At 39.0% G+C, this 24,242-nt stretch overlaps 1 protein-coding gene across 1 annotated transcript in view; it reads right to left on the reverse strand.

Annotated features, from left to right (window-relative positions):
- LOC111660755 (receptor-type tyrosine-protein phosphatase gamma-like) overlaps positions 1-24,242 on the reverse strand; it is a 100,148-nt gene that overhangs the window by 43,660 nt on the left and 32,246 nt on the right. The window contains exon 3 of the mRNA XM_023414142.2: positions 3,769-3,948. Coding sequence (XP_023269910.1) covers positions 3,769-3,948 — 180 coding nt within the window. The remainder of the gene's footprint in view (positions 1-3,768; positions 3,949-24,242) is intronic.

Genomic DNA, 24,242 nt, shown 5'->3' on the forward strand with positions numbered 1-24,242 from the left:
TTTTAATCATATCACAAAAGCAAACCAAGAGGATGAGCATGTACAAGCAAACACAGACTGTCAGTAAACACAGACGACATGATGAACAAGCTGTGCAGAGAGAATGAATGAAATCAAGGCAACATAAACAGATCACCATTTGATAGATAGCAGGAAGAACCGTGAAGAAAAAAGTGTGAGCTCCAGAGAAAAAGGAGGGAAGAGACAAGGAGATCTGAGGAGAGGAGAACCTCATATGATGAGGGATGAGCTGAGCCCCTGTCGCGAGGCAAGGAAGAATCTGCCAGCAGTATTAACGTGCCAGTGCTGCTTAAGCTGATGGCCCACAGCATGAAGGAAAAGGTCTTAGATGCAGGAGATTTCCAAGATTGAAAGCACCAGGTCAAAGTGAAAATCAGTGTGCGTAGGAAAGAAGTACCCATCACATGATGATAATTGCGCAGCTCATTTGCAGACACGTAAAACATTTACAGTGATGGAAATAAATCCCTGCTATTGCTGTTGTTGAAGTGGTGTAATCCTGCGCGTAGCACAAGGAAAGTCAAGGATAGGGGGTGCAGGCTGGCCCTGGGAGTTTCATTAGAAATGCAGCCCTGGGTGTGTTTGAACCCTCTAACAGCAGAGCAGGAATTAGAAGCTTAGCCAAAAAGACCTTGAATCACAGCCTGTGAAAGAAGAGGAGTATGTGTGAAAGTAAATCCTTGATCAATGCAAATGTCTCTGGGGTCCTCCGATTCCTCATGAATTTGGTTGAGAGTTGTTTGAAATTTTACTGAGAAATGTTTTGTTGAGGAATGCGGCTTGAATGGCGGCCAATCAGCTCAATCTCAAAGCGGGTCAAGGCACAAGGGAACGTTGTGAAATCAATCGCACTGAACTTTTAAGATCTATTCACTCAGTTCTTAATTAAAACATTGACTTTTACATAGTATGAAGTTAAAGCCCGTCTGAGCAGGATTCCAAAATCTCCACTACACCACCCCCTAGTGGAAGCATCAAAAAAATAAAAAAAAGACACCGGGGGACACAGGGATGAATGCTAGTGAACGCAGCACCATAGTCAGCTTCACTATTTTATCATTTTCTTGTAGATTTTTTTTGCTTTCTTACCTATAGTCTTTAAACTTTTCTTTTTCCTTCATTACACCTTACCTACAATCATGAGAGCTATAGTAATCACTCCTCCACACAGTGATAGAGGCCTATAGGTCCAGTTCACCTGCAGAGCGGCTGCCCCACACTTAACTCCTGTAACACCTTGCATGAGCAATGTTTTATCTGTAAGAGTCGCATTTTAATGCATTTGTTCTTTAGGTGAAAATGGGACTTTTCCACACGGTCAGGGAAATAAAAAGTTTTGTCCTGTTCATAGTTAAATAATCAAATCAGCGTCTCTCCTACGCGGCTGCTGAAAGTGCTGCCAGAAAAAGTAGAGAAGGTTGTACCAGCGTCTGGTTCAAAAGTACTTTAGGCGACTTAGCTAACAATCAGCACAAGAGCTGAGAACACTGGAGCAACAAACAGAAATAAGTTTTGCAGATTTTCCCTCTGTTTCCATCACCTCTTTTTGTTTCTACAGCTAGTGTTGTTGGTATTGGTATGAGCAATACGTGTATTGAATGTACGTCTAAAATGATCGTATTCTGGCGCCCCTCTCACTGAAGGTCATACCTTTGAAACCAAACATTTGAGAGCACAACAAAACTTATTTGTAGCAGTCCGTGAAAAGAAAGGACTCAGGGACCAGAAATAAGTAGCTGCATGATGAGTAACAAGAACATGAAGGATGAATTCCTCTTAGGATCAATAACTAACTCTGTCTTTAAAAAAATCACCCACAAGTCAAGTGCAAAGTGAATCAGATGCAACATTAAAAATAAAGACTGAGGAAAGTTTATACACTGTTTTTTTTTTATTTTTTATTTTTTTTACAATATTCTAAACTTTGGTTTTTGGGGTGCAGTATAGAGCATCAGCAAACCAATGAATGCACCAGGGAGCCACCAAGCTGCATCCATCTGGTGACTGGTCCATCCATCCATCCTTCCATGTATGTTATTTAAAGTTGTTGAATATTTAAAAACACACACTATATTATGAAAGAATATTTATCTTGGTAATGTAGTATTGCTTTACTTTTCAATCAAATAAGTTTCAATAGGCAATAAAGCCTACCTATCATGTCATTATAATCCCAAAAGTAAATGGGTGACAAGCAGATATTAAATCAATTTCCCAATACTGTTAGGTGAATTTGCTAAATATTAAGTTGACCTCCTCTAAATGGCCTTTGCATAATAATATTTTGTGGTAATGTGGTTCCATTTTCTGGATTTTCACAGTGCTCACCAATCTAAAATTCCCTCTGTACTTTATGTGCCCAAAATTACAGCCAGCCGTGTTATTTCCATCTCTGTAAATAAGCAGCCCAAAGCATTGCTCAGCTGTCCCAATGGCCTTGGTTGTCATGGAGGCTAACAACTCTCATTATGATCATACGCAAAAGATGACACAACTCTCTGAGAGAAACGGTACCAAAAGCAGAGGAGATCAATTAAGGTCAGGGTTTTCACACCAATGGTCCATGGATTTGCTGATTGGGAAAAAAAATTGAGGCAATAGTTTGAAGTAGCAGTTAATCAAGTAATCCTCAAAATGTTTCTGTAAACAAGGCATGCAGGCTGTGTACAAAAAGGATGGTGAGAGATAGGGGCACAGCACAATGAAGGCAAATAATAGAGGAATTACTAAAACACAGGCAGATTTACAACAATGTCGGCAGGATGTTACTATCACGCATGGTTGTTATGCGTTTCACAGAAATGTTAGAGCTTGGTTTTGAAACTTGCCATTAGAAATACTTAAAATCTATGAGTTGGGGATGTTTATAATTTCTAAGCGTGATGTACTATCGTAGTAGCACTTAGTTTGATTTAAACTACGAGTGGTTGATAATGATAAAATGTATACAATTGTATATGTATTTTTATATTTCAATGCCGCTACACTGTGCATTCTGAAAGTGCTCAGACCCATCCATTTCGTCACATTTTGTTATGTTGCAGCCTTAAAATATAATTTTTTCCCCTCATCAATTTTAGAAATTTCTAAAATTCTGTTTTTTGCTTTGTCATTATGGGGCTGTGACTGTAAATTGATGAGAGGAATGTTTTTTTTTTTTGGCATGAGGCTGCAACATAATGAAATGTAACAAAATTGAAGGGGTTATGGAATGGAAAACTTTCTGTAAATTCAGTCTGTTTACAGATAAAACTATCACATGGTTTTAACTAATTCTGTGAATTAAATACTTGGAAAATGAAAGTACTTCATCTCAGTTATACAGAAGTCCTGTAAGGATGTTGCAGCACTGCCTGTAATACTCTCATACAACCAGGGGTACAATATATTAGGATAAGGATAGCAACCTCAAGTTAAACTGTATGGAAACTGTCAATTTCTATATAGTCTCACAGTATGTTGTCATTATATTGTCATATTGCACCCTACACATCCTGGTATCATTTGAAACTAACAACTATTGAAATCATTATCCTACCAATAAATTAGCATTTTGGATTTTGTTGTTATATTATTCTGAATTTAATGGAGTCTACAGACACAATAAATCTCATCATTATATTTGTACCATCTCATTGTATTATCAGCTTATTAGTCATCTCTAAAGCACTTTGAACTGCACTAACCTGTACGACAGCTGCTATACAAAGAAAGTTGACTGAACAAAACAATTTGTGGGATGCACACCTGTCTTTCCTGTGTTTTTCATGGTGGTGTGGTTGGATGACTCCGTGTTGAACTTGTCGAGCACAAGCTCTTGGTACTCCTCTGAAACCAGAGCTTGTTCATCTGCGATGTCCACAGGTGATTGGTTCTTCGCAGCACATTCTGGATATGAGGCTGCCCACCCTCGAGGTCCATGGCTTCCTGCAGGAACAGAAGACACAAGAACCATTGAAAAATGTAGACCAGCCCCCAGAAATCACCTTAGTCTAAGGATACTCTAACGCACACAAAATTAAAAACACTGACAATATTACTGCTACGAGCAGAAGAAAGGTTTCGATATGCTCTTAATGAAAATGGAGAAAAATGAGGACAATGATTCTTTCATATTCATTCAGCTGCATTGCCCTCACCCCCAACCCATCTCCCCCCACAGCTGGGAAAACATGTAAACAATGAAAATTCATCATCTAGCTACAGGCACTTCCAGTGTTAATTGTCTCTATATGATATAAATATCCAAATGAGGCATATTCCTACAGTCCTACACCTACTGAAACTGTGCTGAGAATGAGTACCGAATTAATGCCTGTGATGTGTTTAATAAACAAAAAAAAAAAAAAAAACATTACACCAAATAGGCTATTCAATAGAAAATACTCCACTTTAAACAATCCATGTGGAGTGTGTGCTGCAAACTAACTTCCTGTAGAATCCCCATCCACTGTCTGCTCTTTTAATCCTCTATCCCCTACAGTGGCACTTCTACAAAGGAATAATCCACAACCGACAGGGGTCCCCTTGATCTCTTCGCGGGTACAATGGGCCAGTGCAACAACAAAAGCTGAGGGATCAGGGGAACAAGGAAGCATGCATGGATTTTAACTTTTCTGGGTTAACACAATATTCATGATCCCATTCCCTACAGATATAGGGCAACTTCGCTGCTGGCTCATAAAATGATATGAGAACTCCTCTTTACGAAAACACCCTGGATCAAGGGTGGCTTTATGTCTTGCTATGTATAAACACCTTGCAGCCAGACACTGTGTGTGACTCCCTCAAAAAGACAACGTGATTTAGGATTACTTTGAAATATCCAGTGTTTTACGGCGTCAACCAGTGAGCAACCATAAACATGCACTGCGGGGCGTGCAGACACAAACAGGAATCGTTTCATCCATCTCTCCATTGAATATGCCACTAAGTTCGGAAAAGAGTGCACTATGAAATGTCTCAGTTTTGTCCGGTGACTTAAATTAACATCAATTGTCTTCTAAATACCACCTGCAAGATTATGGATTTATAAAGGTCTGGATTGCAGGCAAATGTTGGAATGGATTTGAGCTGCGTTTCTAACTAATGACAGCATTAGAAAGGAGGATTAAATTTGTCAGTCATGACTTTAGACTCACCAATATGTCTCTACCAATATTCCATACCCTGGAAAAGAGCCAATTATGAATGCAATACTAATACTATAAGGCAGGAGAAAGCTGCTTGCACAAAGGATTTATATAAAATGGAGGAAATGTTTTCCATATTCAAATAAAACTGCTTTTTGTACAAAAATATTTGTTAAGCCTCTATGTGGAAAAAAAAAAAATCTATTCTCTTCCTTTCCATTCGATTTGTGATTGCGATAGAAACAATATTTTTGATACCAACACAGGAGCCAATCACACCCTGTCATGTCATGTAAACGCCCTGCTACCTCACTGAGAATCAACAACCCAATCAATATGGGAGAGCTTAAGAAGAAAGTCGTAGATCTAACAAGCAAAAGAGAGGGAGGTATTAGCTTTGACTAAATCCCAAACAAGGGGGTCAGAAAGGGGACGGTAGTGTGATTCCAATGTTGCTTGGTTCTGTTGAATATGGAACATTCGATACCAACTCACAACTATTTGCCATTCATCTTAAAGTCACAAGAAAATTGACCCATTTTGCTTTTGTTTCTCACTTTCTATGTCATAACTTACTGAGCATGGATATCTGTTCATTAATTCTGGCACTATTTTATTGGATAAAGGACTTACAATGAAATAAATCTCTATCTTAAGTCTAAGGCCATAGAGGCTAAACCAATGCACATCAGTGTGTATAATCGGCCAATAGTAGCTTATCGCAGCTAGATATCTGTATTGGTGTACATGTTGGCCAATAGTAATTGAAATAGAAACAGAAAGTAGGTCTGAGGGACTTTAGAAACAATTGTGTCAACATCACATCGTTTGTCCACTGCACTGAAAAGTTGATTCATGTGTTCATTCAAGTGTAAAACAAAACCTGGATCTGTATCCTGATTATTTTATGTCATGTGTTAAGGTAAAAAAAAAAACTAAAAAATATTTAATTGGTCAATACATCATTATCAGAATCTTTGTAATCCCAAATTTTGATATCAGTATTGGTCTAAAATAAATCCAGTATCGTTCGGATATAAAATGTATTAATCAGCATTGCGACGTGCAATGTGGAATGCCCACACAGTTCCAGTAAATTCCAGTAAATGTCTCTGAATGTTTTTCTATGACAAATATTGAAGCACATACTAAAACTCTGTAGGGTAAGCTGTACATTCATACAGTTCTGGGAAATATTGTTGATAAAGTAGTACACACTCGAGGCAGTTGTACAATTGGTTTTGACTAACTTCCATCCCATTTGGGTTTGCAGAAAATATATATTCTCTTTGGCAGAGCTTTCTGAAAAACAGTGCCTGCAGTTGCTTGAAACATTTGCCATGTCCCTAACCAACAAAGTGCGCTATGTGGGCTAACAACAATATAAAACACTGAGAAATATCCTGGATCTCCAGTGGGCAATTTCAACCCCTATTTTCTTGCTTTTCTTCTTTCTCCTCTTGAGTGAATTGTGGCAAACTACAAAAACCTCCTCCGATGCTACTGAGATATATAGGGTGTCACAAAACTTGACTGACATATCTCAGAACAACACCAAATTCCAGGGGTCAGCTGTGTGGAGACAGATTAGATGTTCACTCAGAACATGAAAGGATGTTTTAAAAGAAACACCCCTACATTTATCATCGCTTGGCCCTGCAAAAAACAGAGCTATGACATAAAAATCATCAAACAAACAAAAATGTCATTTTCTGACCTCAGAAACACATGACGTGATGAGTTTAGTGTGCTGAGGCCACTCAAGTGTTTCACAGGTCACTTTTATTCAAAGTGTAACAAGAAAAGTGTAATCTTTTGCTAATTTTCCATTCAAACACACATTACATCTCATTTACTGCTAGAGAGATAATTCTGCCTTTCAAGAACAGAAAGGGAGGAGCAGCGCTAAAATCAGATAAGTGAGGGTTGCACAGCAGTCGATTAATCTGTCTCATTGCCGTCCATCAGAATGACTATAATCCTAGTGGTTACGCCTTTTCCACTGCAGCCCTGCCACTCTGTAAGGCTGAGGTGAACAAATTTAAAATAAGTATGTGTTTTCTAAAGCATTACCTGCCACATTTGCAGCTACATTCAGCATGCGTCTCCGAGAGAACAGCTCACACACAATCGCCTGCATGACACACTTCTCCGAGCGAAACTCGTTCATTGGAGCAATCAGGTCATTCATGCAGGATACTGATAGTTTTATATACTTATGATGGACACAGTTGAATGAGGTACACTGGTGTTACACCTCGCCTTCCAGGAATATCACATTTATCAGAATTTATCAGTAACCATTGTTGCAGGGGAAATTCATCTCCTCCATAGCAGTTACTTAGCCTGGTTCAAGATCTCTGAATCACCTCTCGCATCTGTGATGTGCGGTAATTCAAAAGGAGTGAATGAAGTGAATCAAAATGGCAATTCGGTGTGATAATCATGCTCGTACAGTAGCTGTCTGTCGTTATGATTACAAATGTGCTTGTTTGAACCATGCGACCAGTTGTAGGTTGGAAAAATAAAAGGAGAAACTGTCTCCAGTTCCTCAATAACTATAACTTTAACCATGGTACTTGATGCCCAGCTGTTCCACACAAAATGCCCAGCGGTAGCAAACTGTAATTGTACAGAGCAGCTTGCAGATGTGATTTTTTGGTGTTGTATGACTAAAGAGGAGACTGTCAGCATAAAATTCAAAAGCATATTATCAATGATACGTAACAAAGCAGAAACATAGTCATAATACTGAAGACGAAGCACATTTGTTTTAACCTAAAGGTAATAAGATTAGCTGATTTTTTCCTGTTTACATCATCTGTACTTTCAACAAAGACACACACGGAGGTTAGATACGATATCACTAACAATTGAAAGGTGTAAGGAAACACAACAGAACAGCACTGCAACAAATTCTACCTTTGTAGAGCTTGTAATGTTCTATATTTGTGGAAACTGTGAAAGCGAGGTGTGATTACTTTATTTCTGAGGCATTAGCTCGTGCTGTTTTTTGGTGGATCGCATTATATACTGTTGGTGTTACTTGTTTGTGTTATTTTCTGTAACCCCCGTACAAAACCCTGCGTGGAATATATTCAAGTTGGATCGTGATGGGTACCAGATGGAAAAATGAAGGGACTCTGATGGAAAAAAAAATGCCAAATAAACATTATAGACTGATTCATCTTGTCAGCTGTTTACAGTAGCGGCGACAGCTTCTAATTGCAAGAGATGAGTGAAAAGGGGCTCGTTTGTGTCGTCTGATGTTCTTGAAGGATTTGCACAATGTTGCGTTTGCATGTGTGTATACAGGATGTTTTCACATTAATATTAATACTATAGGCAGCAGGTCAACTCACAGCGTTTCAGAAATGTGGCAACAGCAACATACAAAATGAGATGGATTTAAGCAGGTCTGATTCTAAAATAACCATAAGCCTACATTTATCCCTGGGCCTTCAAAAAATTCATAGTTCTGAAAACAGTTTTTATCAGTTTCTGCATTTTTACGCATACTACTTCCACTTTATGATTTGCCAAACAATGTGTTCAATGGAAAAGAAACTACCTGACATTTTCACTGTTCTCAAACCCTTTCACATGTTTTGATCAATGGCAGCAGTCGTTTGAGTCCGATGACAAAACGTCACATCTGCATTAGGTTTTTGAGAAATTCAATCATTCCTTCCTGCATTGGGCCAGAAGTAGAATGAGTGATGTTTATAATGTCCATTCGGTTTGTTAATCCGACCTGCTCTGGGCTCTCTTCTGTGTGATATGACACCACTCTCTGTTATCTACTTGTTTTAAGTAAAACAGGCACATGTTTCTCTCAATATGGTACTTTCAGTTCCAGGTGTCATCCCATTAACCTTAGGATAAACAGCTGTGCCTGTGCTACCATGGTAACGCTGACAGAATGGCGATTGCCTTGTCATTTCCGTTTTGTCCCTCTGAGAGAAAGCATCCATGCCGTATGCTGCCTGGCAGACCTCCCAGAATTGGCACACGAGCACTTGCAAAAATCTGCGCTGATCAGTCCATATGTATGAGTAGCACTGACAACAAAACATGGCAACATTTCTGCAATTATTTGATACGACAATGTTATCACTTTTGTCAAGATGAAAACCCACTTTATCAGCAGTGTTTGTTAAAGTGGGTTGTTTGGCACGAATGGAAGGTATGGTGCTGATGATTTATTTATTTATTTATTTTTTTAAATACATTTGTTAACACGTTTATTTAATTTCAAGTTTGACAAATTGACACCAACCAGCTCCCCTGTTGAGAATACTGTACATACATTGCAATTACAGCAGACGGTAACCCAACATGTTAAGAGTGTTTAGTGCAGTAAAAGTCTTAGGCATGGCAAGTCCAAGGAGCTAGTCTGTCATAACACAGGCATATTACAGTACTATCTATAGTAAACTGTAGCACCATAGTTTCTTTTCACAAAACAAACCGACAGATTTTTTCTCGTCCTCCAGCATCACTTCACTTCACTGTCTCTGCGTTGTACACTTTACATACTTCATGGCAGCTATGTGACCTCACGGCTGAGCTGTGATGAAGGAAAAGGGAAAGAGCTCAGTGCACGGCTGAATATACCGAGGAAGAGGAGAACTGATTCAATAAAACTAACTGACACCGATTGTGTTGATTGTGATTATTATATTTATTTACTGCTAGCTGAGCAACGAATGGCCCCTCGGCGGATAATAAGGATTACCTTGAACCTTGAACCTTGAATTGTGAGTGTTTAACAATAAAAACTTCACTCTTACTGCTGCATCAGGTATAACAAACAACACACAGGGATGTTTATGGTCTACACTGTCACTGTCGCTTGACCACAGTTTCACAATTTCATGGTTTCCCAAATAACTTGAGTGGGGCTAAATGGAACACATCTTTTCTGCATGTATCTGCAAAGCAAAATTCGGTTTGTCATGCACAACTTTCTTGCCGTGTAATCAGCAAGAAATGGCCTCTTGAAAAAAATAGGAACAGTGGAAAAATGTACTGTCTCTCATGAGCTTCAGTTTGTCAATGTGCCTGAATGTATTTGATACTGCATCAGCCCGCATTCAACTACAGTCAAAGTGAGGAGAATCATCCTGGCAAAATTGGGGCAGCCAATTTCAGTGACTGACTGTTCTCCAGTCTAAATGAGGTCATGCTGCCAAAACTACAAAATCTTACGTCAGAGTGAAATATGTGACTAAACAGTTCAACCAGGAACAAGGTCTTTTTCACTGTGATTATTGTACAGTTCAACAAGTATAACATTGTTAATAAAAGTTTCAACGTGCCCACAAAAGGTCTTACTGACACAAACAGTGGAAACTTTCACATAAATGGAAGAATATTTATGAAAGGGAATCATCAATTGCAACAATTACCCTTCCATCTCCTGTATGTGTGATTCTGCATTCACAGGGAACTGTACTTTCAAAGGAGTTTCTTGTCAGATTCCTTCACTGGCCGATCTGCGTAAGACGACTCAATTATTAGTGAACCATGAAGGTAAAAACCATAATGCCCTCAGTGGGCGTTAGCAGGCTTCAAAGACAAGTGAGGGAATATGCAATGAAGAACAGTGAATGGTTTTAACCTCGGAATTATAAAACTAGAAAATAATTGCAGAGACTGGTTCCATGCTTTTAAAAGCTTTTTCTCAACATTGTCTAACATTCATTTCTCAGCGGAGATCGAAAGGAACAGGTACTCAATTTATCAGTGCGGTATGTAAGAATGAAAAGAGTAACCTGGGGTCACTACGAGGGACACAGAGGGTGATGCATGAGTGAGTCTTCAGTTACACTTCACAAAATTAAAAGGTGCATTTATTTGACCATGTCAGTTCTGTGGCGAACAAAAGGGCAGAAGCAAAAGAGCAGACCAAAACTGTTTCGTTTGTATTCCTACAAACACACACTATTACAGAGCTAGGGCTCTTTCCTGCAGCACTCTGTAGCACCAACAGACATCAACACTGAAGGCATCTGTGTTCACAGATGAGCACAAGCTAGACGCTAAGGCAGCACATACTGTAATAAAAATCACAGTCCTCTATACGTTGAAGTTGCAAAAACACAACAATCTTGTTAAAAAGTTCATTTTTTCAGCCGAGACACACCGAGCAAAAGAGAGCAGGAGAGTGAGAAGGAGAGAGAGAGAGAAAAGCCATCACTTACTGCTAAGCTAAAGTAACTTTCAGATATGAATAGTATGTGAACAACAGTGGAATTAGTGAGAAAGTCGCTAAAGAAAGAGAAAGCTACGAGTGATTAAGCAGAACTAGTGTACATTTAAATGTGTGGTGTGTTGTTGTGCCAAAGGAATAATTGTCCTTCTATATCCCGTGAATCCTTGGATCAGTCAGGGGAAAGTAAAAAGCTGTGGGTGAGAACAGGCTGCTAAAACAAAGCTGCACCAACATTTGGGCCAATACATCTGCCTCCAGATGTTACTGATCAAGTAGCAGAATCAACATGCATGTTGGTAAATTATTCAAATTTCTGCCAGATATCAAACTGAACTAAGTCGTTCTTATCCACAAAAAAAGTTTCATTTTACTAAGTGCACCTCCTCTACTTTTCTTAATGCTGAAAATGATCAACTTTACTGATAACTCAAGAATTTATTCTAGATATAATTTTTTTTTTTTTTAAACGGGCATAATCAATATTATAGGCCACATTAATTTCTTCCTGGAATTATCGATTTCTTTACATATTTAACCCTTTTATCTATCAAACAATGCCTGCCTTGTTTGTAGACCTATGGCAAGAATATCATATCTGACAAATATAATAAAAACTTGCCTTATATTTGTAACTTACCATCATTCTATCCAATCTAGAACTACACTATCAGCTTCCTTGGAGTTACTGCAGACAGCAGCTGTGACAGGTGATTAAAGGTCGTGCTGTTCTGGGAGATAGCTGGCAGGGGGTTCAGATAAGATAACTACTTTCACCCCAAGTGCTATGCCAAAGCCCAAGTGACACAAAAAGAAGACAAGATCCAATGAATCATCACAGCCAATGGATCATCAATAATCCTCTCCTATCTCAACCATCAAAATGAAACTCAACTGGAGTCATTTTGAGGTTACACTCCCTTTTGCTGATTCTGCGGGTCACTGACTGACCCAGGTTACATAAGTTCAAATTGGTTTTTATATAACAGGGAGCCAGTTACTTTAGATTTTGGTGATGACTGATATGATAAGACACAAGTTTTGTTAACTTATTCTGTCCTTTCAGTTTAAATTATGAGACAGATTTCCGAGCCTCTGACAGCTTCTTGGGGTTGTCCGAAGTGGTACTTCACTTAGATATTAATCAGCTTTATTAGTCTGGAAGATCTGCATTTATCTATCATTTCCTACAGCTGCAGCCCAAGTCACCACTATGCCTCTAGCATAGTCAACCAAAAGCTGCACTATGCTGCTGTCTGCTTGCCATGGAGGTTGTAGGCCAAATTAATTTCTTGTACAGTAACAATCTTCAAGCACAAACAAGCTTTCTGCCACTACATTAGACACGGAGTGCTTTGGATTTAACTCGACTTTTCTCAAAAGCTTTGCTCTCTTCAAAACAGTCTGCTTTTCTGAAATTGGTACAAGCTCCCACGACTTAACCAAAAAGAATCAGACAAGGTGGTCCGCTCAGAGGCAATAAAGCAAACCTATATCAAGAAAAATCTCCTCTTCTTTAGGCATTTTCTCTCATGGCAATCTAATGACCAATTAGCAGGACTGAAGCCAAATGATCTAAAGAGATACAGTCCAGGACTAATTTCTGGCCAGATTACAGTTCATTTTTTCCTTTTCAACCACTCTTTTGTGTTGCTAGGTGTGAGCTTTGGGTTGTTTTCCCACTGTAAGATCCAAGACCTTCACCTCAAACCTAGTTTTCTGAACCTGGGTAACACATTTCACTCTAAACCGCCTTGGTAATCTTCTGATTTCATCATTTCATAGATACATTCAATGCCTCCAGCACCAGAGACAGCAAAGCAGCCCCACAGCATGACAGAACCTCCACCATGTTTTACTGTAGGTAGAGTGTACTTTTCCTTATGTGCTTCATGTCATCGCCTATAAACAAACTGCTGTACTGCATTCCCAAAGAGCTCTACTTTGGTTTTTCCTCTGTCCATAAAAAATGATCCCAGAAAGTCTCAGGGTTTATCTATGAAAGTTTTTGCAAATGTTTCTCTTGCCTTTTTGTGCCTTCTCTTTCAATAGCGGTGTCCTCCTTGGCCTTCACCCATTGGCCCCAACTTGGTTTTGTATGCAGTGTATGGTGCCGGCTGAAATCACTACTCCAGATTGCTCCATGTCAGCCTGAAGCTCTTTAGATGTCTTGTGAGGTTTTTTTTCACAATCTGCACCAGCCTACACAGACTTCCCTCATTGAGTTCTTTGTAGCGCCAGGTCCTGGAAGCAACTTAACAGTTTTATGGCTGTGAAAACTCTTGATAACATTATGAACTGTTGGAACAGGGATTTCAAGATCTTCTGTGATTGCCTTGTAGCCTTTAGAATTGTGAAGTTTTCTGATAATAACATTTCTGATGCTCTCAGGCAGCTTTCTACGCCATTGCAAAAAAAAAAAAAAAAAAAAAAAAAAAATTTAAAGCAGTAAAACCATCATTCATTGGTTAATTCAGGTCAAGACAACACAAAATTAAGCACAGGTGAGTCTTAGTTTTTTACTTTGTTTGAGGAACCAATTTAAATTCATCAAAAGTGGGCCAATAATTGTGTCCAGGGTACATTTTTGTGTTTATATTATTTGACTGTTATGCAGGTTTTGCTTCGACATTTCTTAAAATTTTCTGGTTGTACAAATTGGTTCATTTGCATTTATTTCTGAAGATGTTCTACATTACATACTTGAAATTCAAGGGTGCCAATAATTATGACCAGGATTGTAAGTGGAGGTTAAATATCTCCTCTCCAGAAAAGTTAATAATCACAACCTAGAATGTAGGGCTGAACAATTACTCTAATTATTATCAAAATCACAATATGGCAATATCCAAATCACCAAAGCTGCAATTTTTTTTGGTACGGGTTAAATGTGTCACTGTGGTGCTACCAAGACGCCACCCGCCTACAAATCATGCTTGTTTGGTACAAGCCTTAGCAAAAATCACAACTGTCATTTTCATTTTTATTTTTCTGTGAAAATAACATGCAAAAGTGACCATTTCAACTGAAATGACGCATATCGCAATTTTTGCCAAAAATAATCACAATATGATTTCTTTTGCATATCGTTCAGCTCTACTATGATATATGATTTCACCCTTAGTGTTGCCAAATGTGCACTAGAACACATTATGTACAAATTTCCATATTTATGATATCATCACGCAACTATTGACATATTATACATATATATATACACACATTACACACAACTGTTATTCTCATCAACATGCACCTAATCCACCTCTAATTTCAAAAAACTATACAAAACTGTACAACATCAGGACTAAAGTTTCATGAATAGAGAGAAATGTTTTTGTTTTGTTTTTTTAAAGAAGTCACTCCAGGGGTCTTTAAAGTCACCAATTCTAGCCACATGTTGAACCTTATTACACATTACAAAAAAAGTCATAGATGTCTCCATAACTACAAAAGAACAAATGATGACACAAGTAAAGCCCGGATACAACCCAGCAGGATAAGTACTTTGTATTCTGCTCTCCTGTAGGGAACGACTATCTTTCTGTTACGTTAGACAAACCGACACTAACTGGCGAGCGCACAATGACCACCCAACACTAGGATGTCTTTTTTTACCTTGGTGTGAGCAGCTTTTTAAGTTACTAGTTTGCAGAGAACAGATAGTGTGGTGTGTGACTCAAGTTAAACAATCTAATCTGGAGACTTCGTCTGCAAAGCAAACAGAGATGTTAGTGTTGATTTTATTTGATTCCTTTATGGGCTGGGGAAATTACAGGGGTTTCCCTGAAGTAACAAAATTGGAGCACGTCTGTAAAAGTCCTTCGAATATAGTAGAAACATGGGAAAAATGGGAGAATTTGCTGGTATGGTACATCGCACTGCTTGAATAATTCAACCAAACAGCATCTTTTTTTAGCATTAGTATTAGTTCCAGTAACTAGGAAGAAGCTGAAAGGAAAATTTTCATCCAAAGATGGTAGACACAACTTACATTTACTAAGTAAGCATTTTAATGTGTCCCTGCACAATGGACTTGACATGAAACAATGACTATGAGGTTAAAAGGCTGATTTGAGGGTGTTATGAAGTCATGAGGGGAAATGTATGATTGCTTTAGAAAACAACCCTCTGAATTTAAAAAGGGACAGAAACTAATTGGTCATGTTAATATAAACTGAAAATAAGACATCATTTTTTTCATATTTGTTTGCAAATCCTTCCGCAATCAATGGCTGCCTGAAATCTGTAACCCCCTAGACAATCAGCAGACACTTAGTATCCTCCCTGACGACGCTCTGCCAGAGCTGTACAAAAGCCATCCTCACTTCTTGCTGGTTTCAGTGGCTTTCTGCCTTCAGTCTGGTCATCAGCAAGTGAATTGCATGCTCATTTTGATGATTTGGCCAGTCAAGAGCACTCCAGTGTTTGCCCATAAAAAACCTCCTTAGTTCTCATCCTGTTCATATAAGACCATTGTTCTACTCCACTGTAACTTGATGGATTATTCACATCAGGAGCCACTGAGTCCTACACTGTTCACCCAGCATGAACACGCCCCCCACCCCAAAAAAAAACATCCTTAAAGCAGAAAAGTCCAGCACTTGAAGTAACTGTTAAATTTCCACCCAGTGTGCATTAACACGCAGCCTAAACAATGAAGAAAATAACAATGAAAGGCTGCACTGCACATCTTTATCAAATTTAAGTTGGTTCCGATTTTAGGTTACATAATGGTTCCTTTGAGGCGTTATCTTAACCCAGACATGTTTCATTATGCAATTAACAGAGTGACCTCATACCCCTCACTTCACCCAGCCATTCATGAGCTGGGCTTTACTTCCAGCCCATGTCGGCAGGAGAGGGTGGAGTAAAGACAAACAATCCATCCGTCTCTTCACATATACAGTACAATGTGTCTCCATAAGTAAAGACAAAAGGTCCCGTAAAACGTACTGACTTCAAATTCTTAAATACACAGTACATTTTCCAAGTTGATTATTAATGTAATGTAAATCATAATTTGACGGTTGACTGCCTTTTAAAAATGAATGGTAGCAACCAATAACTAATTTTTAACACATTAATGCATCAACCACAGCAAAGAGATCAAATATTGAAATATTGATAAAGTTGATTAGGTGCCTATGTGAGACCTAGCAAGTAGCACCAGAATTATTGGTATCACAATGACTTAAACTGTGAAAGACTGACAATATTTAAAATAAACTCAACATAAGCTCACTGTTTCTTAGTGTTCAGTGTAGCAGACTATACAACCATTGATTTCAGGTGGTCTTGCTGAGTTCTGAGAAGTAGGCATCTGATAAGAATGGCGCCACAACTGTCTCAGTGCCTGTGCTCAATCTTTAATCAGGGGTCATTGTGTTCCACACAGCAGCCCCAAACACATAAAAGCAGGTAGAGGAAGTGGTAAATCATACAGGCATTGGGGTCTAATTGGCCACCAGAATGAGCTCAAGCCAAAATATTGTTTTCCCTTGGCGCTATCTGCTTCCATCTCGTGGACTTTCATAGAAACTGTGGCTTCCTGTTCTTGGGTGTTGGCCGCTGTATAAGTACAACATCCCCTAGTCTGTAAAAATAATCTCCAGGACCTTGTGTAAAGAAAAAGAGGGACAGAAATACATTCTGTCCCATGAGGAAGAGCTTCCTCTACAATTCAAAAACTTTAACAGCTTCCTCTTCAATATGGCAGGAGGCCAACATGGCAACAAACGTTTCAGAAGCTTCAGTTCTGAAGAGATCTCTGGGTGGTCAGCACGCAATAAATCTGACAGAAGTCTAAAAATGTTGCGTTTATTCTCATTAACTTTTCCCCAAGTAGTTTGTACTACTTAAAGTTTCGACTAAACCATCTTAATTTAATCATTGCAAATGTAACATATGTATTTGATGCCCAAACCTCACTTGACCCTGCATTATGTATATGAAGATATTCCCCAAACAACCAGAATAAGACATTAACCTACCCTCAGGGCCTGTCAGACTGTTGCACAACACTATTATTGAATATAATGGGTGTTACACAACCACCTTATGTAGCATGCTAGAGAAAGAGGAGATGAGTGCAGTTTGTAGGGCATCACTCACTACGTGTCCCTGTCCATCTGATTTGCCTTAGAGCAGAGCTGCTGTTCTGTGACGGGCGATGCAGGTGATTGGAGAAGCAGCGGAAGCAGCGGCAGCAGCAGGTGGACAGCTCGCTCTGTCAGATCAAACAGCTGTAAACCGTAGTATGTGTCTGCACTCATGTCCATAAAATAATTAGCTTAACTCTGATATCAACTATTTAAAGCAGAGAGACAGGTGTGACCAGAGCAATCAGAGTCCACTGCGCAAGTCTCGACGCTCATTGCATGACAGCCTTGTGTAAGTGTGTTTATAGTGTAAGTGTTTATATTGCTAAATGCTAATTTAACATGATTTGTGAAGCTAAAACACCAACTAAGTGACGTCTCTGCCGAGCAGTAGGTAACTCACTTTAAGAAATAATGTAACACTGGGTGAAAGTTAAGGTTGCAAAAAATTCAAAAAAGGGATAGGGCAAATTCTCCCTGAGCACCCAGATTTTTCAAGCCTGCTTTTACATGACAATGAGGAGAACAAAAACAATAGCAATACTTAAGGGGTGAGTTTTTCTGATGGAGAAATTCAGCTTTCATACGCACTACTACATAACTGTAGCAAATACCTTTGCATTTCTATAGAGTTTGTGTGTTCTCTGACATATAAATGCCACTGTTGGCTACAGTCTGGCTCCGATACGAACCACTGACCTCACCAGTTTACTGTGGCTGCTTCCTGTTTTACCACTCCCCCCCTGTCCACTGTTATCTGTCGCAAAAAAAGTTATCAACCAAATTCATCACCCCTGACAATGTCAAGTTTCCCATTTCTGATTTTCTCAGCTCATTTTCTTACAATGAAAACCAGTTAAACCAAGACCTGTTGTCAGCAGATGGGAGCATCACAATTCTTTTGCTTCATAATGAGCATTTGTAAGCTACAGCCATTTCTGTTGATACAGGAATGGGTTAAGCTTTAAGTGCCACACATGTTTAGACCCTTCAGGTGTATGTCCACCAGCAAAGCCACTAAGTACTGCATAATTATCAAGTTTAATATTTTGTATTTTGTTTAGCCATTTGTTGAGTCTCATGATGCAATTTTTAATGTTGACAATATATAATTTCTATTTCTGTTTATGCAACTTGAGATTTAAATTCAGTTTCATTGCGTTATAAGAACAGCCAGTGTCAACAGTGTAAATAAATGTATGTGTGTGTGTGTGTGTGTGTGTGTGTGTGTGTGTGTGTGTGTGTGTGTGTGTGTGTGTATATAAGAGCAACTTGTTAAACGCAAGATGTGAGGTGACAAACTAATCAGTCGGCCTTTGCTGGCACTAGATCTTTGAAGCCAGCTTGGTTTGTCAGGGACCTTAGTTGTGGATTAAATCTGATCAGTGTTTGAACTGAGAATACTCGACAATTTGAATGTTTGTTATAAAAAATTGCAGTGTTTTAAGTAAACAAATGTATTCATTATTTTTGTGAATTCACCGTGTCAAGAGATAAGCTTCACACAAACAAGCTCAACATTCTCTGAAAGCATAAAACAAAGATTCATTCATGTAATCAAATTATCAAACTGTAGTGGTAAATAGCTGACCAGTAATTGCATTTGGGACAAAAATAAAATGCATAAATGTTGCATGTCTTGTGAACAGCTACTCTGAAAGGGTCGATTAAATTTCTAGATCCATGGATATATTTAAACATCTAGTTATACAATTTAAGTGTGACAGCATCGCTATGATGTTGTAATGTAAAGAGAATCCAATATCATGGGTATGTAATAGATGCAACTGAAAACGGTCTCATTGCTTTGGCTGCTCATGATAAGTCAATCAAATCTTAGGATCTCAAGGTTTAGGTCTGTATGAACCTTGTATTAATAATGAAATTGTGCTCTGAGGCTATATCTCACTGTTTCAACAGGTGTTTAGTCATATCTTTACTCCTTTTAGTCCAACAATAATCAAAACGGTCACAGTAAAATGCCTCTCATAAACACATCAATCAGAATAACTGCCCCATTCCTGAAGACATTTAGCTCTGTTTGCAAAGAGCAGCCATGGTAAGGAATAATTCATGACAACCTACTGAAAGAAACCCTCATGTTTCAAATGCAAATTTGATTGCATCCTGTATCCGTGCTCTTTGTTCATGATCTGTACTTTCTCAGTAATCGTTGTTTCAGTAACTCTTGGGCAAACTTTAGTTTGTCAAACAAATAGTCTCCTCTACAGAGATGTTTTTATTTAGATCCAACTCAAACAAAACTCAAAAGTACTATATTTGATGTAGAAAATGTCTTATAAGACACTTCCAGCCAATTTACATCATTTAGCTTAGGATTTCAAACCTTATGTTTGTCTGGCTAATGACCAAGTTTGAAACGAGAGGGCAGAGCAAGTAAATAAAAATAAGTTCATAGTTGCTTTTTCCATATATTTAAAAGCTGTTTTTCCCAGAAGGAAAGACTAAATGTTTTCTCTGTGGGTTTTACCCTCTCTTTGTATCAGTGAACACCAATCCAACACTGCATCAGAGAAAGGAAACCTCTTGCTAATTGTAAACAGGAGATAGAGGTGAGCACTCTGTCGAGCAGAACACAGATCTCCTCTGTAGAGCTGCAAAGTGAAACACTGATTAGTGCCGCTACATTACTCCGCTTTGTCCAAGGGCAACTGTTTCATATCAGCTAACTGTCGGAAACACAGGGCTAACCTCAGCACTCATAAATGTCCTGCAGCTGCGTGTGATGGACGTTTTAATATCAGAAAATAGCTAGTGTATTCAAGTCACAGTCAAATTTAAATTAAGGGATAATTAGTGAGTATTTCAGTAGTCATTTAAGTCAGAGGACCTTTAAAATGTAAACGACAGACTGAGGCTGAAGTAAATACACCACAGTAAGTCTTAATGCTAATATTTGTATATAGTAAACAGCAATGTTATAAATCCCCCATTTCTTAAAATTGAACCAATTATTTTCTAGTGCAGTTAGGCTGTGAACCACACATACACACACACACACACACACACACACACACACCCACCCACACACACAGAAATATGACAGAAACCATCTCTATCCATCTATTCCCCTTGTTATGCTTATTTTCAGACAATACCATATCTCACTCTAAGCCCTCACCTCTTTATGAACTGTCATACCTGAAGATCACATTTATGCAGCTTCATCCATTAGTTTAATTATCTCTTCTTTGGCTCTAGGAACTTCCACTAAGCTATGACTTATGCACCTGATTATTAGGGAAGGAAAACTGTGACCACTGTGTCGACCCACTAGTGAGAGTGCAAAACTTTAATCATGATAATGCTGGCTAGTTCATCCAAATCACTTTAGTTCAGTTGGATATAAGAGGCAACACGGTCTTCAGCGGGTTATTGTTTTTTATTGTTTTAAATACACATGGTTATGGTAGATTGAAAAACAACAATAAAGACCAATATATTACCATGTCAATATGGTCAATTTTATATTTTGTATACATTTTTCCTCTTATGATGAAAATGTAGTTCCTGGTTTGTTGGTTTATGTACAGTGCCATGCATTTGTTCCACCACTTTCTTCACCTCCATTTATGTCAGCTGCGACAGGACTGCTGTTGTAAGAAGACCTAGAGTCCGCAGCCACAGCTGTGTGAAACTGCACTTCAAGCTATATGGTAATGTCAGCATGCCAAAAAGCTGATGTTTAGCTGGTACAATGTTTACCATGCTCAGCTGCTCAACTTATTTTAGCTCATTAGTATGCATTTGCATACTTGCTCTAAACACAAAGCGCAGATGATTCTTTTGGGAATGTCATTAGTTTAGTTTTTTTTTTGTTTTTGATATTTAGTCACAAAACAAAGTATTGGACAAAACTAAATGTTGACCTAATGATGGCACTAGATGAAAAATTCAAATTTCATAGCAATCCATCCAAAAGACCTGGAGATATTTCAGTCTGGCCATCAGTAGTGGAACAAGACACAAACTGACATTGCTATCCCCGGAGTCATGCAGCTAGCATGGCTAAAACTGCCAAACACATCCCAAACATTACAGAACCAATTGTGTCATCATTCTTGCTTTAAGCAGCTGGCCATCAGAGATGGGAGGGCAGAAGGAGCAGTGGTAGATGCCTGCCAGTGGGCCATCATCCCCGGGACTGAGGGACACAACGGCAGGAGGATGAGTTGACTGTGGGTCACTGCAGAGCGATAAACCAGGGCAGGCATAAGGAGACAGGCAAGCTGCTCTCTCCCAGGGGACAGAGGTTGTGAAACACACAGAAGCCTCTCACTTACCTGCCTGTCATGGCGTCGGGATAACCCCACAGCATGAGGTCACCACTAAGCAGACCATTATCCTCAGTCAGCAGGTGGAGGAGAAAGATCTCCACCCACACAGTGAACCCTTAGATGACATGCTATCTGGAATTTTATTTTGCCAGCTTGTACATGTTCTTTTACAAGAGCAGCTATTTTAAGTGTTCGGTCCTACAGTGCCAATTTTGTACCGTGAAAACCGGCAATGTCTCAATAATCCTCCCTAAATTGCCTAAAATACAGAAGCTTATCTCCAAAATGTCTAAAGTGGGACATGGCAGTTACAGATATACTGTACAACACACGTCTTCCTTACAATGTGTGTGGGGGACACAACTCGTCTCTAATATTAGTCATAGTTTCCAATATCAGATATAGGCTGTGAATGAAATTGTGGACATTGTGCACAATCTGATTTTCATCTCTCCTAACACGGTGGAGATCAGCTCTGCAAATAACATGTACACGAGCTGTCTGGGATTGATACAGAGATCCATGAACTGTCCTGACCTTGTAATTATCTCCCAAAGGCTTAAGAAAAACACTAATGTGCAACAATGCACAGTCACAAACTAGGACAGACGCTGTCATTCGCTTACACAAAGAAAGTAATAACAATTGAATGACCGGAAGCTAACAGTGATATGTTACTGAGACTTTTCCTAGAAGTACTACTAGAGCTAGTAGAAGTAGTAAAGTGAAGCAAAAACATGAAACTGTTTAACAGAATAAAAAAAACATAATCATGCCCTTGAAGTTCCCTTCAAGGCGTTGCTGAGATATCGCGTTCACGAGAATGAGATGGATGGACAGGCAACCTGAAAACAAAATGCCTCCAGCCGCAGCTGTTGCTAGCATGGAGGCATAAAAAGTTTTAACATTTTGAAGGGTTATCTTTTTAATGAGTCAGGGGTTGTATTTACCTCCTTCCACTTGAGAAAAATATCAACAAAATATGTAATTTGCTCAGGGGTGGCCAAACCTTTGCATACAACTCTAATCGACAGTGCCCTGTGTAATTAATACAGTAGAATGGTTGTGTATCGTCAAAGTTTGGATGATGGTGATTGTACAGGAAAGGTCACAAGGTCCCTGCATTTAATAAGTGCCTTCCCTCTTTGTTCTGTGAACTCTCTGGAGAGATCACAGCTAAACACAGCAAAGTCCAAGCCAGTCTAGCCATTAGTGTGAGATACGTTGGTAACAGACTGAAACAGACAGCCGGAGGTCATCTTAATGCAACCTTCTTGGCGGAGGTAAACATTGAACAGCTAAATTACCTTCCCGGATTTGCACCTGTGCACTTTGACCTGAACTTAACAGACATGTACTTATTTACTGCACCGGATGATGATAAACAGGCCGTACAGAGAAGCCTCTATCTGCACAGCTAAACCCCTGTGTCTGCTGCTTGTTCACATGATTTCACAGTCATCCTTTGGTTATATTTTTACAGCTTAAGAGTGGGAGAGAGTGCACATATGTGGCTACATGTGTCAGTCAGGAGACACAGAGAGGGAAGGGAGTGGAGGAAGTGAAAACTGAAGGCAATTGAGAAAGAAACAGCGCAGGTTGTTTAGCCTTGGGTACCCCAAAACCGCTAATTAGGTCACAAATCACAAGATAGCACATGACCACATCCTCAGATGAATGCTGAGCTAAGAACAGCGAGCAGCCATTTTAAATCCAGCTTTAATCCAGTGGGTGTCTCACCCTCCTCATTACCCCCATAGCATCCACATGCAAACCCCTGCTCAGAATTAAGATGTGGCCAGCATTAGGAAAGATAGATGAGGAGGGAAATTAAAGAATAGAGGGGAGGACGGAGCTCACATAGAAGAAAAAGAAAATGTATTCCAGAGGAGAGGTGAACGCTGGTGAAGAGAGGTTAAATCCATTTAATAATTAAAGCCGCTCTAGGTAGGTCTCCACTAGGTATAGACATAAAAATACATATTAAAAATTCTCTGAAAAAATAACAAATTCACTGCACCTACAGACTTTCATCAAAATAAAAAAATATAGGCTTAGTGACATTACCAAAGCAGCTAATGGCTGAAACTGTGAAAGCATTGGGTGTGCACACGGTTGAGTGACAAAGTTGTCTTTTACCCCCTGGCTTCAAAGTTTCCCTCTGCTGCCTGCTGCTGCTGAGTGAAAAGTATCATTTTTCAGGCTTTAGCATAAAAAAAAAAAAACAAACAAACAAACAAAAAAAAAACCACAAAATAATATCTTCAAATCAATGGGGATGTTTGCATACTGCACAGAAGATTCAGACTATCACACATTTTAAGATGCAAGAAACACCTTCTAGCCCAATAATTTCATGATACATCTACATTATTTATTACCCCTTGCAGGTATACGAGTTCCCACTTAAATGAGTCATGAGACTTTACGAGACAAAGGATGACAGGCCTGAGTGATATTCCCTCTACCTGCTACA

The sequence above is a fragment of the Seriola lalandi genome, unplaced genomic scaffold (genome assembly GCF_002814215.2).
Source record: "Seriola lalandi dorsalis isolate HSWRI2012SDOR001 ecotype SW California unplaced genomic scaffold, Sedor1 jcf7180002054522, whole genome shotgun sequence".
Taxonomy (NCBI): Eukaryota; Metazoa; Chordata; class Actinopteri; order Carangiformes; family Carangidae; genus Seriola; species Seriola lalandi.